Source organism: Apus apus, chromosome 2, assembly GCF_020740795.1.
Source record: "Apus apus isolate bApuApu2 chromosome 2, bApuApu2.pri.cur, whole genome shotgun sequence".
NCBI lineage: Eukaryota > Metazoa > Chordata > Aves > Apodiformes > Apodidae > Apus > Apus apus.
Window position 1 is genome coordinate 24027930 of NC_067283.1, and position 18194 is coordinate 24046123.

The following is an 18194-nucleotide window of genomic DNA, read 5'->3' on the forward strand; positions in this document are numbered from 1 at the left end:
CAAATTTACTGTTAGTCTTGCAAGGCACACATTTATTAGACATTATTCAGTAATCACAGAATATTGCTTTGTGTCGGATGCCGACACCGTATTAGCATTTAATTGCCACGTGCCATATTCCCCACTGCGACTTTAACACACCTATTTCCACTCCGCTGGCACCATGAGTGCGTAGTAAGAAATTTAAACAGGAGGGGCTACACATCCTTTGTTGCCATCCTTACATAGTCTGCGACACGCTCAAAAAGCCTGCTCGTGTATTTCTAAGCTTTAGATCCATGCTACAGAAAGCTTGAAACTAAGTGAGCCTCGCGCAGGAGCGAGAAAACACTTAGAAAATCAAAACGGTCAGAATTAGCATTGTAGCCAGGGAGGCTGGATTCGCGAGTCAGCAGAAGGCAGCACTCCTGCAGACCTCGGGTGCTGTCTGCTCAGACCTTTGTGTCAAACCAACAGCGGATCACAGGCGCCTCGCCGCTGCGGTTCTTTTGCGGGAAGAGAAAGCCCCCGCCCCTCCTGCGGGAGCGAGCCGGGGAGGAGAGGGAGGCGAGCGGGGCTGTGCCCGCCCCCTCCGCCCGCCCGGCTGCCAGGCGGGGCTGCGCGCTCCCCGCTCCGGGGCTGCCAACCCGCTCCTGCGGGGCGGCTGCGGCTGCGGCTGCGGCGGGGCCGGGCGGGCGCGGGGCAGCGGCTGCGGGGGCTCGGGGGAGGAGGGGCGGGCGGCGGGAGGAGGAGCGGGCTGCAGGACGTCACTTTCCCCGGCCGCGTGTTTACGTGGATGTGAAGATGGCGGCGCCGGTGGCCCCGCCACGGCAGCTGTCGTCGCTGTGAGGCGGGACGGGACGGGACGGGACGGGACCGCACAGGGCGCTGAGGGCGGGGGGCGTGGCGGGCTCCGCCTCCCGCCGCCGGTAACGCTCCGCTCTCCTGCACAGACGCCATGGAGGACGAGGAGCGGCTGAAGAAACTGGAGGCTGGGAAAGCCAAGGTAGGGGGAGGCTGAGAGGAGCGCAGCGGAGCCGGGGAGGATCGTCAGCGGGGCCGGGCCGGGCGGCGGAGCGCGGCTGCGGCAGGGGCTGGGCTCGGGGCTCGGCTCGGGGCTCGGCTCGGGGCCGAACAAAGCGGCGGGCGGAGGAGGCGCTCGGTGCTGCCGCCCTGCGCGCCTCCCGCGGCCTCGGCCGGCGCGGGGCCGGGGCGCTCCCGGGCCGGGGCGCGGCTGCGAGTGGCCGTGGCTGCGGGACCCGTGCGGCGCACGCCACAGGTGCCCGCTGCGGGGCCGGGCGGGGGCAGCCCGGGCGGTCCCCGCTGCGAGGCCGCTGCGCTGGCGGCGCCGAGTGGAGGAAGAGCCGAGGAGGAGGAGACATCCTTAGCGCGCCGCGCCCCAGGCTCGGAATCCGCTTGCCTCTTAAGCCTGGGAAACTCCCCGTAAACCTTTACGGAAGTTTATAACACCGATAGCACGGTGCTAACACCGTGGGAGAGCCTGAGGAGGCGGAGGATTAGAGATGCTCCCCGCATGCGGTGAGGTGCGCTCAGCCGCTGCCCGGTTAGTCACCTGTCGGGCCCCGCACGTCCGCCCGCCCGCTGCCCGCCCGCCCGCCCGCCCGCTGCCCGCACACCCGCCCGCTGCCCGCACACCCGCAGCCGCCCCGCGGGCCGTCAGGCGGCGCAGACGGTGCCCCGGGCTTACCGGAGAGCTCATCAGGGAGCTTATCATTGTGCTCCTTAAGCATGGCTCAGCCCACACCGCATGCAAAGCACTTGAGCCAAAGACTAGAGTTACCATGCTCTGGAAACATTGTTTTACTTCAAAGAAACCTTTGGTGTGGTCAGTGAGTTAAGATAGACTGGTGGCATTAGTAGGAAAATGAGGTAAAATTGGTGGTTTGATACTAGGTATCATCTGGTTCCTTCCCCCAGTCATTGCTACGTGATAAGAGTTTAGGAGTTTGTAAGCGAGTCATTCATGCTAAAGATACACGTGTAACTGGGCTAATAATAGTACAGGCAACCAGAAGACAAGCTAGAGATGAAGCTATGAAACATCATCATTAGCTTGCTTATGTGGTCTATGGAAAGAAAACGTAGTTCGACTGTGAAGGTATTGAATATTTTACTGTATTAGACAAAAAAATTGTAACTTGCTGTGTTTCTGTTCCTTTTGAAAGAGTGTGCAAAACATACGCTAAGAAGCTCTCCTAGCTGGAACTGTACGTTTGATAGGAAAACCTGTTCCTGAACGCTTAGAGCAGGAAAGCTGTTTACACAACATTATGCGGTGCTATTCAAATGCACCGGGACAGATTAGGCACTGTGGCACTACCAACGTGTTACGCCCAGGTTGGCTAACTATGTTGCAGAAAACTAGAAAGTAGTTCACAAATAAACTGATTGAGGTAAATTTGCCAGTATTATAAACCACAATGAAGAATTCTGTTAAGAGAATGTATGGTTTTTCTGGCATTGTTGGCCGGCGTTTAACACAGAGAAATAATGACAACTACTGAAAAGTGAACCAAAAGTCAGGTCTCCAGCAGGAATTCAGTATTTTCCTTCTTTGAGAAAAGACATGTACACACTTTTAGTAGATTTATTTTTCATTTTAGGATCACTTTCATTACTCTTGCCTGTCTAGTATTTTCTGACTAAAACCTAATTATGTTCTTGCAAGTAAGTATTCACCTGAATATTTTCATATTCTATGCTTTTAAATGTCCCTTGTGGTTTAAGTCATTCTTTTAGTCAAAGAGTCAAACTCTTTAAAGCTATATTTGATTTACATGGGAATGGACTGTAAAAGCACTATTAGTTCTTCAGATTTTTCATTGGTGTTCTGTGTACCATATACCCCTTTTTTACATGTGAATGATGTAAATGTGTTGTATTCCAGAGGTTAGATCACAGTCTCCAGTGACAAGTGTCACTGATAAAGGCAGTAAAGAAGAAATAGTGTTAGCAGAGAATGGAAGCAGGAGTTGCTCCTACAGCTGCTTTTTCAAGGATACAAATTCATTCACAGCAGCATGATCAGTATGTCTTCTAAAACTGCTTGGCTCCAACGAATACTTTCTGCAATCCACAGCAATGAGCATCCACAAAACTTCTGAGCCTGACTACTGAGTGTTGTTTAAATAAAATAGCTGGATAAATGTATTAAAGTATGTGGTGTTCCTGTGCTGAAACTGTAGGTATTGCCATACAGCAGATACCTTGATACATCCACCTGAAATTATAAATTTTGGTGATAAATGTTTCCGAAACTGTGGGATGAATGTAGATAATTGAGAGGCCAGTAAAAGAGTCTGGTAAGTGCCATGAAGGCGTCTGGTACACTGCAAATGGTGGAGTTACTCTTTGAAATTGGGATTTAGGTTCTTGTTTGGGTTGGGTTGGTGTTTTTTTTCTAGAAAAGTGGGTAGCAGTCTACTGCCAAATCTCGGTGTGTGCATTTTAAGCAATATCAACTTTCTCTAAAGAAATCATTTGGTTCTGATCATAATGTCAAGTAGGCAAGCTGTGGAGTTTGGTTTTGTGTGGATTCATCTGCAGTGGAACTTGATGTCTGCTTAAGATGCTGTCTCCCCACATAGATCTTTTACAGGGAAGTGTATTACAAGTGGATTTTCTGCAGTGGAAGTTTCTTTTGAGTCCTCCTTTATTATTACTGGAAATGAAAAGCTTCATTGTGAATCTTACCTTGATTGAAAGGTGCTAAGTGTACTCAAGCCTGGAAGAATGGGTCTCAGTGCAGACACGCAGCCTTTGCCAGTGCGTCATTTGAAAAACTGAATTAAAAGCTCTTGGTAGAAGCTCACCAACATTCATGTGTACCTGCTGACTTTTGGAGACTACACCAAGTCTTTATTATGAAGTAATTGTACCATATGTTGCTGTTCTGTCTGTTAGAAACCAATAAAGGCAAGGGAGGCACAAAGTTAAAGCCAGTAAATTGCATGTTCCTTTTTCCAGACCTATAGTCATTAATTTTTCTTTTTCACAAGGTAAATGTGCTGGATATTAACCCAGCCTCTGTAAAGGTCTGTCTCTCTCACCCTTGGAAATGGTCTCTTTGTGCCTTCATAGAGTTCTCTTCTTTCCAAGCAAGCAATTTCTTCATCTTAGATCCTGGTATGATTATGGTGGAGCAAGAAAAGTGTTAGAACGGCTGGTTAAGGGAAAGGAGGTTGACTGTGATGGAAGGTGGAAGGGAAATGTGTGCTAGCAACAGAAATACAGGTACATATTGTTAAGTTGATCAGTGCCCCAAAAAACAGTGAACTTAGAATTCAGTCAGATACATTTTGTGCCTTGCTTAAGAGATTCTAGAATATTGTTGAGGGCCTGAGGTAATGTAGGTATATCTGGTCTTGCAAAATACAACAGAGGACACTGGTTAAAGATCTTGGTGTGTATGTGCACACATACTACGTGTGTATGCCTGTGTGCATCAGTTTGCTTGGAAATCTCATCTAACATTAAAGTGGAAACTATTTATGGTAGTTGGGTATTTTTATGCATTTATCTAGCAACTTAGTATCTGGCTTTTCTTATCAAGATGTTGCACTATTTTGATTAACTTTCAAAACTCTACAGAGTAGTTTGCTAGCTTCAGAATGAAAATGTCTGGGACTCAAGAGTCCCTTGTGAGAAAATGGCTGTGAGTATGTTGCTGAAACTTCTGAAATTTAAAGAAAATATTTTGATTTTCAAAACCTCTGTGTGTGTTTGTAATACATTCTTGTATTGTTTGAAGAAATAATGTAATTGTTGAAGGACCTGAGGAAATTAGGGAACTATCTGATTTAGTTAAACACTTGAGCACAGAATAAGCATTGTTACTGCTTTTGATCTATGCCAGAGAATTACTGAGCAGATGGAACAGTACAGTTGGTTTAGAAGCTCTACTGGCACTCACTGGACAAGCATTACAGGTTGTATAACTAATTTGGCAAGTGATTTTCATAAAATGAATAGTAAAAAAATTAATAGCAGATTTTGTCTTCTGGTCTAAACATAGAATAATTATGTGCCACAGTGATTAAAGCTCTAACACAAAGCTCCCAGAAGAATTCAACATATAGATTGTGTCCTTTTAAATTCCTTGTAGTTTACCTGAAGAGAAAAAAAAAAAACCAACAGTACTTCAGTGAAGAGTTTTTCATCACAGAAGACCAATTAAATACATTCAAACCTTACCTTTCATTAAATAGTTGGTCTACTAACACATGTTCTTTTGCTTTCAGGTGTAGACTGTTCATTTTGTTTATCCTCTGCCTGCCTCAAATAAGTTGAACAAAAATAATTAAACAGAATCCTGGAGTGCAGAATTTCCTTTTCAGTCTGGGTTTTCTTACTCTGCTTATGATAAGAGTCATATTCGGCCAGATCACAACGTGGTATTTTTGTCGTAAAGTCCTATTCATTGCTGTCACCTTCATGAAGTATGAAAGAGAGCAGCTTTAAGGGGTAAAAGCTCACAGAATGAGGATGATGCCGGGCAATGTTTGTATGTGAAGATGGTGTATGTGTATTAATGGACAAGAGAGGAAGCAACTGGGGAATAGTCAGGGCTAGCTCTCAAGAGTCGCCGCACTGGAAAAGTGTGGGTGAGCTTTGGCTCAGCAGATGTGAAGGGAAGAGACCTACTCTCTTAGTTGATAACATAACAGGAGAGTGCAGTGAAACTCTGAAAAAATGCTATAATGAAGAACTGGGCTTTAAGACAGTTTGTTTGAGGGAGCCCTTTTCTTGCATAGAAGGATCCTCACAAACTTGAGCCTGATTCCTAGGCATTCCTTTTTTGTGTTGCTAAGCTGTTTGTATGCCCAGGTCCTTCTAAACTTGTCGGGTTTGATTCTTCTTTTACAAGCTTCACTCTAGTCCTTTGCATCTCCATCAGTTCTAAAGGTAATCTGTGAAGCTGTTTTCAAGACACATTCTATTTCTAATAGCAGAAAAATAGGGATGGCTAGCTTAAATGTTGAGGTTTTTCGTATAATTGATGATTCTCCTGAGGATAATAGAACTACCTGCTCTCTACAGTTTCCTCAGCTTTCTTTTTTCCTTTTAAAAAATAAGTTTTTTTAAAATTATTATTTTTTGTCCCCATTATGTTCAAGTTTCTTCTAGAATTTATTTGATCCATTTAAAAAATAGTTCTTGAATTGAAATCTGGGATTTCAACTGTTATTATTGCTTTTGATTCAGGGCTTGATTATTTGTTTTAAATGTTATTGTCAATAGTCTCCTTTATTCAAAGTCTTAAAATAGCTGTCTACCTTACAATAGTGATACAAGGTAGACTGAACTTAAACTAGTATTGCTTTCTTCTGAGGATGCAGATAAATTTAACTTAAGAATAGCCTTTGTCCTGTAGCCAATTTAGAGAAAATTTGGTTTTTAATCCAAGATGCCTAGTGAGTTTCACAACCAAAATAGAGGGAAAAAACCCCAACAAAACAGTATTTTTTTTTTTTAGCACTATGAAAGCAAGAAATCACATTGTAAAAACACATTTTAAATGTTTTCTTGCATCTCCATATGTAAAGAGAAGGAATTACAGAAAAGAAAGCACAAAGTTCGTCTTACCCTACATTCAAGACTTGCTTCATTGTAGCGCCAGTCTCTCCTTCATTTCTGTGTTGTGTTGTGTAACTTCTTATTTTCTTTACATGGGTTTTGCAATCGCAAAACAGAGGTGACTGTGACATTTTTTACTCTCAGTTATAACAGTGTCTAGAGAAGTTTGTTTATACTGATTTGGGAATAAGCATGACCACCAGCACAAATTCTTTCTCAAGTATTTTCAGTAAAGTGTGTCTGATACTCCAAGGAAAGTAGATTGGACCTTTTGACAAATATAGGTGTTCCCAGAAAATACTATTTTTTCCCCACAGATAATAACCAAACAAGTAGGTGCCTGTAAATATTGGTATATAGAGACATTAACTGCAGAATAATACATGGTTACATGTAGCATCCTAGTGTTTGCAATAGTGAAAAATCTCATTAAAATGGGGACAAATGAAAAAAGGCTGCTGAACTAGGACCAACTTTGTTTTTCTGTGTTATATTGTAATTTAAACTTATCTACTAATAATACAGTTGTTGGGAATCCTAATTTAAGGGCTGAAGTCTCTGTCTTGAATATCTACTCTGTCTCTATCTTGAATAAAGATTTCAATCTATTGCTCTATATTGGATCAAAAATATTTTTGTTACTGGTACCGGTTAACGTGACTTTGAATTTGCAAAGACACATTTATAAATGTACCACAGTTCAATGAAATGCATCTGGGAATTGCAGTTTTTTTGACTGCTGTGCTGAAATACAAAGTAAATAGATCTTGAAATTATGATGATGATCAGACACTTGTATGTTGACACTTGCTGTCATGCCATATTGTGTTGATGGTTCTGGTATTCCTGTTCCTTGATTGAAACCTTAATCTGCATTTTCATATGATTTTATGAGAAGCCAATTTTATATCATAAACTACCTTTCCTACAACTGGTGGATGAAAGACAGAAGAATGAATAAAAGTGTTAAAAATTCTTAGAGTTCTTAGTTTCTTGGAAGTGTAGAGTCAGTCTTCCTGTTTCCCCCCTCTTCTGAAAAGGAAGCCCCACAAGCTTCCAAATGAAACAAATTCAATAACTGGTATATGTGCAAGAGAATGTGAGACTTTGGAAACCAGACACTAAGCTTAGGGAAGTGTGGAAGTGATCAAGTCACAATTGTAACAACCCTATATTTTAGCATCATCATAAAACAAAGAAGTAGTCTATGAGACCATACTTCTAAATATCAAGAATCACAGAATCTTAGGAGTTGGAAGGGACCTCAAAAGATCATCTAGTCCAACCCCCCTGGACTCTTTCAAGCACTTCCCTGTCCTTCTTGAACTGAGGGGCCCAGAACTGGACACAATACTCCAGATGTGGCCTCACCAAGGCAGAATAGAGGGGGAGGAGAACCTCTCTTGATCGACTAACCACACCCTTTCTAATGCACCCCAGGATGCCATTGGCCTTCTTGGCTACAAGGGCACATTGCTGGCTCATGGTCATCCTCCTGTCCACCAAGACCCCCAGGTTCTTTTCTCCTACACTGCTCTCCAGCAGGTCAGCCCCCAGCCTGTACTGGTACATGGGGTTGTTCTTCCCCAGATGCAAGACTCTACACTTGCTCTTGTTGAATTTCATCAAGTTTCTCCCCTCCCAACTCTCCAGCCTGTCAAGGTCTCGCTGAATGGCAGCACAGCCTTCTGATGTGTCAGCCACTCCTCCCAGTTTAGTGTCATCAGCAAACTTGCTGAGGGCACACTCTGTTCCCTCATCTGGGTCGTTGATGAAAATATTGAACAACACCGGTCCCAGCACCGACCCCTGAGGCATTCCACCAGTCACAGACCTCCAACTAGATTCTGTCCCATTGACTACAACTCTCTGACTTCTTCCTTTCAACAAGAAATTAAGACTCTCCACAGTTGGAGATAATAATTTTAAAGACAATATATACAATTTTTGTTATTATTCCAGGGGAACGCATAGATTTGATTAAAACTGTTCTGCCATGGCAAAACTACAGCATATCTCTAAAACTATCATCTTGAGGGGAAGATGATACTCTGGGACAGACTATGTTTCTGTGCAAATATTGATAAAATAGGTGTTACAGAGAATAAGCAGAGTAAGTTGCATAAGAGCTTACTCAAATCTGACTTTGCTGATAGGCTGTGATGTAACAGAAGTGGTTATCCCTTAATCCTGGTTTGCTTTCTGAAGTTTTTCTTGTCCTTGAACTCCAACTTCTCTGCAAAGAGACCTCCCATATCGAACCATAAAACAAGGGAAAAGTATTTCAGTGTTCCTGAATCCGTTTAGATTGTCTGAGTGAAGTAATTGATTTAATATTAATACCATACATTGAGAATATATCTTTTCAGTTGGAAGTTATACAGCAGAAATGTTTTACAGGTAAAGCCCCATAACAATTATAAGAAAATAGTGTCTCGGCACGTTCAGTAGTATGTTTTGCTAACTAGCCTAGTTTTCTGTTTTTGTAGAAATGGAAATCTTGATACAAGACTCCTCAAAAGAGGCTTATGTTTCTTAGATATTCTTTATTGTTTGGAATGTATTCCAGGAATTCAAATTTGCGCCTTTTACAAACAAAACAAAACAAAAAAACAAAACAGATTAGGCAAGGTTAGAGTTTTGTGAGCAGTATCTGTGTCTTTGTGAACTTGCTTTTCTGTCATGATTCAGCAGTGTGTAAGAAGTAATAGAAGCCTATCAAAATAATAGAAGCCTGTAAAGTCTTGCACACTGAGCGTGAAATTCAGGCAGTTGGTTCTTTCCTTTTGTCTGCTCTGCTCCTCACAGAGCTGTCTGGCACAAACCTACTGAGTTTGGGGGCTTTAATTGCAGTCTGTCCATTCAGTGCCAGACATGCCACATGGTATGAATTTGTGTAAAACTAATATTAAAAAGGTGGGAAAATGAGGAGGTGCAACTGAATTTGACTTGTTCCCAGGTATTTTACAACTTATTTAAAAACAAAAACAAACAAACAAACAAAACCACAAACATTTTTAATATGAAAATTTAAAGTTTTGTTCAGCTTCTACATGGAGTTGAAGCACAGAGGAGGCCAGAATGTCTACAAATTATCTCCTAAAATTGTATCTAAATTCTCCAGACTACTAACTAGTGTCAGCTAGGAGGTTTCCTTGGCAGCTGGGTGGAAGTCATCACATCGTTTGTGTTTACCAACAAGGAGTGGCTGTTACTCCCTGCTTAGCTTGAACAGAACTTGAACTGTTGATCTGTATCTGAAAAGCTGATTGTCTTGTTGCTAATGATGTAACCTCTCAAATTCTGTATCAATTCCATGACACCCATCAACTTAAAAAAAAAAAAAAATAAAAAAAAATGTATTCTTGTGTTGGTTATTAAGTTGGTTATCAAGTCTTATTTAGACATAGTCTGTTCATTCTAGAGGTGCCTTTTTCTTTCAGAATTCTTAGTTAATGAGAAATTAGATATCAGCAAAACTGTTCAGATCTTGCTGTGCTTTGTTCTATTCCTTTGTATATTTTTTCTACCTTTTGAAGTTATTTTCCTCAGTTTTTGGTCTTTAGGTATCTCTGACATAGCTATATTTTTTACTAAAGAGTACACAGTGTAAAGCAGATGGAAAAAATCTAGATGTATTATACATAAATACAATTAAAGTGGTTTACAGCAGAATAAAGGTTTTGCTATTATAAATTCTTTTTTGTCTTAGGTGGAAAAAGTTAACACGAATCAGGGTATGGTAAGTAGTACATATAAACTCAAAGTAAATCAATAGTTGATGCTTCTTCTAACATCCAAAAATATTCTATTCAGCCCTTTTCAGCTAGCTTCTAATAAACTCTTCTTCCTCATTTAGCATATAGACTAAATGTTCCAATGCAGGAGGAAAGAAAAATATGCATTGTTGTGAAGTGCAGGAGTCCTTCTGGTCAGAAAAAGCACACAGCAGGCTGCAGCCCCTTTCTTGCAGCATCAACACAAAGCAGAAAGGGCAAATGCTTCTGTGATGGAGGTTTTCTTGCATTAGCTACACAGAGAAGTCTGGACAAAGCCTCTTCAGATACAGATTCTGTCCGTAGCTTTCATTATGTATCTTGATATTGCTGCATCTTTAAAGCATTATACTCTAGAAATTGTAGGGTTTTTTTAAGTTAATAATTAGAATTTGCAGTTGATTTTTTGCAGTGTGTTGTAGAAGTAGGAACTATGTGAGCTGCTATGGAGTATTGATTAAGAGCCCACAGGAAGCAGCAAAAGACTGGCTGCAGTTTTCTTTAGACATGTCAGGATTTTCCTGTAGGATTCCAATCAGTATTCATGAATTTTGAGAAACAGCTGATTACCCCCAACCCTGCCCCCCTGGAAGCTACATTGATGCTTGAATATACACCATAGCCAAGGCTGTAGTCATCAGTAAGACTCTGCTTATACTCATTAGGGAATCTCTGAAGACTGGCAAAGATTGCTCTTTATATGAATCAGATTTGTCTAAATGAATTGTCAACATTAAGGCCCTTGGGGATCTGCACAAGTGTTAATGCAAGAGCACTTTTAGGTGACTAGGGCTGATGAAGACAGAACTTGTTGAAAGTCAGTGTGGTATTAAGCTTTCAAAGCTTTTTGATGTAGGTTCATAAGCAAACTAATTACTTGGTCTTGGTGCAATCATCATTTCATGGTTACTCCTGTTCTTAGCATTATTTTTTGTTTTAATGGCTTACTCTCAAAGTAGGTGGTCTTTCAATCTTTCAGGGGCCTGTGCCACTCAGTATTTGCATTATTAGTAGTGGAAAGAATGCATGGTTATATGCAGACAGTACTAAACTGAAGTGAGTGGCAAACACAGTGAAGAGGCTTAGAATTCAAAATGGTCTTGACAAATGATCTAGTACAAAAGGACGTAGAAGCAGTACTCAAGGCTTTGTTTGCCTCTAATAACAAGAAGTGTCCTTGTGTTTCTCAGGTCCCTGAATCTGCTGGCAGAATTGGAGGGAGTGAAGCATTATCCACAGTACAAAAGGTCAAGCTGAGGACCACTTAAGCAAATTTAATGTACACAAATAGATGGGACTGAGTGCAATGTAGCCAAGCATCCTGCAGGAGCTGGTTGTTACCAGTACAAGGCTATTACCTAGCTCATCTTTGAAAGGTCGTTGTGATTAAGAGATTCCAAATGAGCAGGTAAGAAATGAAGCATCAGACCCATCTTCAAGGATGGCAAGAAGTAGAATGTGAGGATCTATAGAAAGGTCAGTCTGGCCATGGTCTCTGGGTAGATTATGGAGCAGATCCTTGTGGAAGCCATGTTCAGGCATATGAAGGGCCAGAACATGATTGGACTTTATCAATAGCAAATGTGTTGTCCTCTGTGATGAGCCAAGTGGCTCAGTAGTTGGCGAGAGAATGGTGGATGTTGTTTACCTTGACTTTAGGATGGCATTTGATGTGATCTATTGCAGTTTGCTTGTAACTAAGCTAGAGAGAGGTGGCTTGAATAGGTGGACTGCAGTATGAGTAGAAAATTGTCTGGACTGCTATGCTCAGAGTGTTGATATGGCCATCTGGTGGCCAGTGGTGTTCCTCAGATGTTGGAGCTGTGGCCATTTCATGTTTTTGTGAAGTTAATGTATTGAAGCATAGGACTACTTTTCAGAGAGACCTTAACAATCTGGAGAAATGTGCTGACAGAAAACTCATTAAACCATTGCAGCATGAAAGAAGATTACAAATTCATAGAATAGTGACAGAGGAAAGTTTACACACTTTCCTAATGTCAGAAAGAAGGAATTTCAAGTTTCCATTTAATTACTGGGATGTAACAGTAGTCTGCAGGATCCTTCAGTGATAAAAATAAAAATAAAAAAAAAGAAAAAGTGACATTGTGTGATCTAACTTGAAGTCAGGAAGGGATCCTGCGTTTCACAGTAGTGCTCAGCACTGTTGTTTAGGGGCTCTCCTTCTCTTCCAGGTTAAGCAACTACAAGCTGAAGAACAGAGAGCTGAGGAACTTTGTAACATTTTGGGTTTTAATGATCTCTTTGATGACTGACAGGAAGATCAGTAGAGATAGCAAAAGCACAGAGTTTTTGTATGCAGTGTTCTCCTTTTTTCAACATAAGATCATAATTTATAGTCCTGCAGAATCCTGAGGTTTTTTCTACACACCTTCCAAACTACAGTGAATGAGAAGATAATCCTACAAATGACACTATTTCAGTAAAGTCTGGACACTGATTAAGACAAATCCTATGGGAAAAGTATAAATGCTGTGCCGCCAGGTATGCATACTCCACATAAAGCAAAACTTGAGTTATATCTGCAATCTAAATTTTTTAATTCTATTTTTTTCTTTCCATGAATTATTAAAATTAAGCCAGACTGTGCTTTTCTACCATGATCAGCTTGAGGAGGTAATATTTTTGGGTTTTACCTCAAAAAATAATAACTTGAGGTATAGAACTATGTTGTCTGGAAGCATGATATCTGTTATTCCAGGTGGTAATAGTGTGTGTGGCAGAGGGTTCCTCTTTATTTATTTGCTGATGTTGTGAACCAGCTTTTCAATTCACTTGGTCATCTTTAGCAAATATTCTGGTTTAGTCTTTATTTATTCCACAGGATGTTGAGATTTTAATATTTCATATGAAGTCTATTTTAATTCTTCAAAAGCAGTCTTTCGAAGCAAATGAAATAAGGTAATGCTTTTTATTGGAACAATCACTTTTGGAGCCTTGATTATGCACAACATATAGTTTAAGAAAATACAGATATGTGAGGATTTATTCAGTAATTCAGTAGACTGCTACATCCTAAGGAGCTAGTCAGGTCTGTGCAACTAAAGGATTATATGAAAACTGCATGTTTTTAATGTAATGCAGTAAGATGACAAGTAATTAAGATCATTTCTGATAGTGTTTCACTCTTTCCATGCTCTCCAAAACAAATCTGTAATTTTGAGTATTGTTTTCATCTAGTGGGTTTGGGGAAGAACACCTTTTTGAGTTGGACTATAATGTCCATGTAGGTATATCTGTGTGGGGAAAATGGATTTCAAGTATTTTATTAGATACCCACTCAAGTTAATGTACAGAATGCTATAAAACTGGTGAAAGTAGATTCGTTCTAGTGATTTTTTTTTCTCCAGTTGAAAATATAAACATAATAGTGTTCTGCATATCATTATTTCCTATAGAAATGCCTCTAAAACAGAATAGAAGTCAGTTTGGTAATACCTACAACCAAATCTAGTGCAAAGAATTTGTCTTTAGAATCCTATTACTTGGAACATAAGAATCATTATTTTCCTTCTTGAATCCATATATTTTGGTTTTTTATAGTTTAATGTTAATGTTAAAAGTTCAGTCTCTATAAAATGAAAAATGTCAGCTTCTAAACACATAAGACAATTAATAACTGGATGGAAGTGTCTGTGTTGCATCTAAACTTGCAGGTTGCCAGTAATTTGATCGACAGGCGCTGTGTGGAGATACTGGCAACTGTTGATTTTGCATACTTTTCTATCTTTATAGTTGGTCTCTAACTGACATGCACAGATGGCCATAGATTATGATTTTTGTATGTTTCTGAGTTAAGGAAAACATTTATATGGTATTTTAAATGGCATTGTCTAAATATCGTGTTAACTACTCTATATGGGTTTTTATTTCAATTGCTGAGCTACAGTATGGGATTTTTGGAACCAACTAGTTTAATATTTTGTTAATAATATTAAAGGTTTTTATGCCTAGCTTTTGAATAAAAGAAGATTTGTTCTCAAGTAACTTGTTAAGTAATCAATGTTATTTTTTGGTAGTAGCAACTGTTTAAAGTTTTTCCTGAAAAAAAAAAAATCAGATTTGACACTATCAGACCTTTCTTTTGCTGATAATGGAGAATGTTCTACCACAAAGTCAGAATTGGTTGTTTCAGTGGTACTTCATAAAGTATTTGGCTCTAACACAGAGTTCAAAAGGATTATTGAGAAACCCTGTGAACTTCTCTTTGAAGGATCAGGCTTGTCCTGCCCACTCCATCACTCCATGAAGTTCAGTGTACTAGATTTTTTTTTTTTTTTTTTTTTTTCTGCGTTGAATCCTAGCAAAAATGGGGAGTAAACTCGGTTTTCTAGGATGCCATAAATTGCAATTAGGTGTGGTTAATAAGGAGAAATTGAATGGTAATTGAGGAGAAAATTACTAAATACTAGACATGAGAATAATTTTTTCTTTTATCAGATGGAAACTTTACTCCTTCCATCTATTATTACAGAAGTTTGGATTGGAGTTTGGCCTTTCTTTGGGCTCAGGGAAAAGATAGACTCACTTTTCCACTGTCTTGAGGTCTTAGGAGTGTCTTCCTAATGTTAGTTTTTTGGGAAGAACAGCAGCATGTGAAGAAAATTATTGGACAGGAGAGATTTATTAACTTCTTCAGTACATATAGTGTATAATGATGTGTTTTCATTGCTTTTTAGACTATTCCTGTTCTGGAAGATGTTTCTTTTTACATGAATATTTTTAAATACCTAAATAGAGTGGAATAAATGTGTAATCCTTAAGCCTGTTGCAGTTGTTTTCTGAATATAAATTGTTATCCTGAAGGAATGCCAAGGGATTAATTAAATGAGTCTCCGGCTGTCGATTTAACTATATATAGTTAAATAGATGAGATAACTATATACTTGTTAAAGAACAGGTGCTAAACCAGTTGCTTTAGGAAGAAATAAAGTGAAGTAACTACAGAAGTAGCTGTAAATTGTTAGTAATTTTTTTGTTAGTAGTTTTCTTTAGTGATACAGAAGACAACATACTCACTGACATTTCTGATGACTCTGCTGCTTTCCAAAAATATTAAAGTTCTGAATAGATTAATGATTTCTTGCCTACATTTAACCACTAAGTTGTTAGTATGTAGTAAAGCAAGTTTTCTTTTGAAGACCAGCTGAAGCTTGCTATCTGTGAATGTCCATTACTTCTTTATTTCTCTCTGTTGTGGTGTATGGTGTTCACCTGTATGCTTTATTTCAATAATTCATTGTGAACAGTTAATGAAGTAAGAATGTGTAAAATTGATACTTGTTGTAATTCAAAAGCCAATTATTTTGTAGAAATCAGCTGCAGTACATGTAAAGCCTGATACTATAATTTTGTTGAACAAACACAATATTCAAACAAAAAGTGGTGATAAAATTGTAAGCTAGTACATAATTTTAATGCTTGAGTAGCATGGGGACTATCTATTTTTTGCCTTCTGTTCAGGAGGGCTGTACCTGCCTTTTACTTCCAGAAGGTAACTTGTTTAACAAGGCTTATTTCTTTAGCAGATAAGTAGGAAAAAAAGTACTTTAAAAATTAACCAAATTTGTAATTGTACAACCTGACAAAAACAATGGTTAAGCTTCCTGAAGATTTCATCTTTATGAAATATTGTACTTATTATGGCTTTCAGTCTAAAGACTTTTCTGCCAACTGTATTTTGTAGGCATTACTTTATTCCAAACCAGTAGTTTTAGGGTGTGATCATCTCAGGCCTTCCCTCCACCCCCGTTTTTTTAGTGTTTGGTTTTTGTTTGGTTGTGTTGGGGTTTTTTTGGGAAGGCAGGGGGGGGAAGGAGGTGTTGTGTGTTTATTGGGGTTGTTGGTTGATTGGTTTGGTTTCATTTTTTATGTTGATGTTTTATTTTACTTTACCTTTATCTCGGTGTGATTGAATTTATTGAACACAAGCTTTGTCTTGGTTGCTGTGTATCCCTTAGGCCAGTAGGGGGTACACAACAATCCAGTTTCCATTCAATTTGGTTTATGTGCAGTCTGCCTAATTTAGTCTACTACATGCCACCAGAGGCTTAGTTTTATTAGCTATGCTTAAGTTCTAACACAGTATCTGACAGCTTAGAATTCTGACAGTTTAGGATTCTGACAACTTTTCATTATTATAAGAAGTATCATCTTGCTATACATCTAAGACTGTGATAGATAAGGCTGTGTCACCTTTTGGAGCTCAAAAATGTTGTTTATTCTTTTGTCTGTTGGAGCCTCTACCACTTACTATTCAGCTGCTAAGTGTTACTAAGGTGTAATCACTTTTTATCTTTCTTTGAATCGCCAGAGATCAGATCGTCTATTCACTTCATAGAGTTTGTCCTTTTTGTGTCAGCAAAATACATCACATCCTTTGTTCTCATTAAGTAGGAGAGTAATGCTAAAGTCATGTTGTAGGCTCTCACATGGACTTTTAAAACAGCAACTGTTTCAGTTAGTAGAACCTCATCTATGTTTACATCTTGCTTAGGGTCCTGTGCTTTAGTGAGCTTACTGCTCTTACATAGTTGTCAGAGCTGAAGTTGCCTGTTGCCTTGTGTGGATACCAAAACACGCCAGAGAGCTGGGTCCAGTTGGGAAGTAGCTTAGTAGCAGTTAGTACATATTATTAAATTGCTGAAGTCTAGGGGATTTGCATGTAGACGTAAATGTGGTGCTATGTAGAAAATTCTTGCAGTGTTATAGCCTAGTGATTGAATGTTATGATTCTTTTGAAGGTTATGACAACACTGAAGGTTGTTTAATGCCTGGGGATAAATACAGATATTTTTGTTTCTAGAGGACTGTGAGAGTCCAATGTGAGTCCAATGAACAGTACTATAACTGTATGGAAAGCAACTAATGCTTTCAGAGTATCTAAATCTTAATATTCAGATTAATTTTCAAGAATTAATTAATATATGGACCCATCTGGTGGGTGCAAATTTTCAAAACACTTCCATAAGATGTGAGGAACAGCATGGCAAAGCAGTGAAGTTTTCTAGTTAAAAAAATTGGTGAAGAAAAGCATATGACTTGTTAAAATATAGCCATTTAGCAAAGTAAACAATAAAACCTTTTTTTCCTCGTCCTTTTATAAGGATAACATGTAACAGAAACGTTTGTGCCTCCTTTGTTAAAATGTATTTGACCACATTTTTCCTCTGGCCTGGAATTTACTAGCTTTGGCAAGCTGGATGATTTTAGAAAGACTGAGGGAGAAGGGAAGACATTTTCCCTTGCTGGCAGCTGAAAGATTTTCTTACACACATTTGTCAATCCTTTCACTAACATTGTGTTAATTCCTCCTCCTTCCCTACTTCTCCAAAAATTGTTTCAAAGGGTTGTAGGGCTTTGAAGACTGACTTTGTCTCTGTGCAACTGTTTTTTTTTCAGTCTAGCTGAGGAAAGTTTCAGGACCCACTTTTTAATTAAAACTGGTGTTACACATAAACCTAGTGGAACAGGAGTGCATTTCTGTCAGCACAGAACTCTTGCTTTCCCTTTAGTACTGAGCCTTTGAAACTCCAGGCAAAAGCAAAGGATAGGCCATGCCTTTTGAGAGAGAACCTAACTGGTGATGTCTCTCATTTAAGGCAAAGTGACTCTGTTTTGGTGAGCTGCCTTGGCCTTGATTTGACAAAGACTTCCTAGTGTTTCAGGCTTCAAGCATGGATGATCTGTGCTTTTTAAAGATGTGAAACAAGCTTTCTATTGCCCTCTCATTTTTGTCACTTACAGCTTGGCCCAAACAACTTACTTCCTCTTCACTTTGGGGAAATACAGTAGCAATGTGGGTCAAATGCTTTTTTCACC

At 39.7% G+C, this 18194-nt stretch overlaps 1 protein-coding gene across 6 annotated transcripts in view; it reads left to right on the forward strand.

The window, feature by feature from the left end:
* The first annotated feature begins 859 nt into the window (after window positions 1-859).
* AKAP9 (A-kinase anchoring protein 9) overlaps window positions 860-18194 on the forward strand; it is a 113268-nt gene continuing 95933 nt past the window's right edge. For 5 of the 6 annotated variants that reach the window (XM_051612504.1, XM_051612505.1, XM_051612507.1 and 2 more), the window contains exon 1: window positions 861-985. In XM_051612504.1, the coding sequence (XP_051468464.1) occupies window positions 938-985 (48 nt within the window). In that variant the 5' untranslated portion in view covers window positions 861-937. Of the gene's footprint in view, window positions 986-18194 lie in introns of all 6 variants that reach the window. The other variant, XM_051612509.1, reaches the window with a different exon arrangement.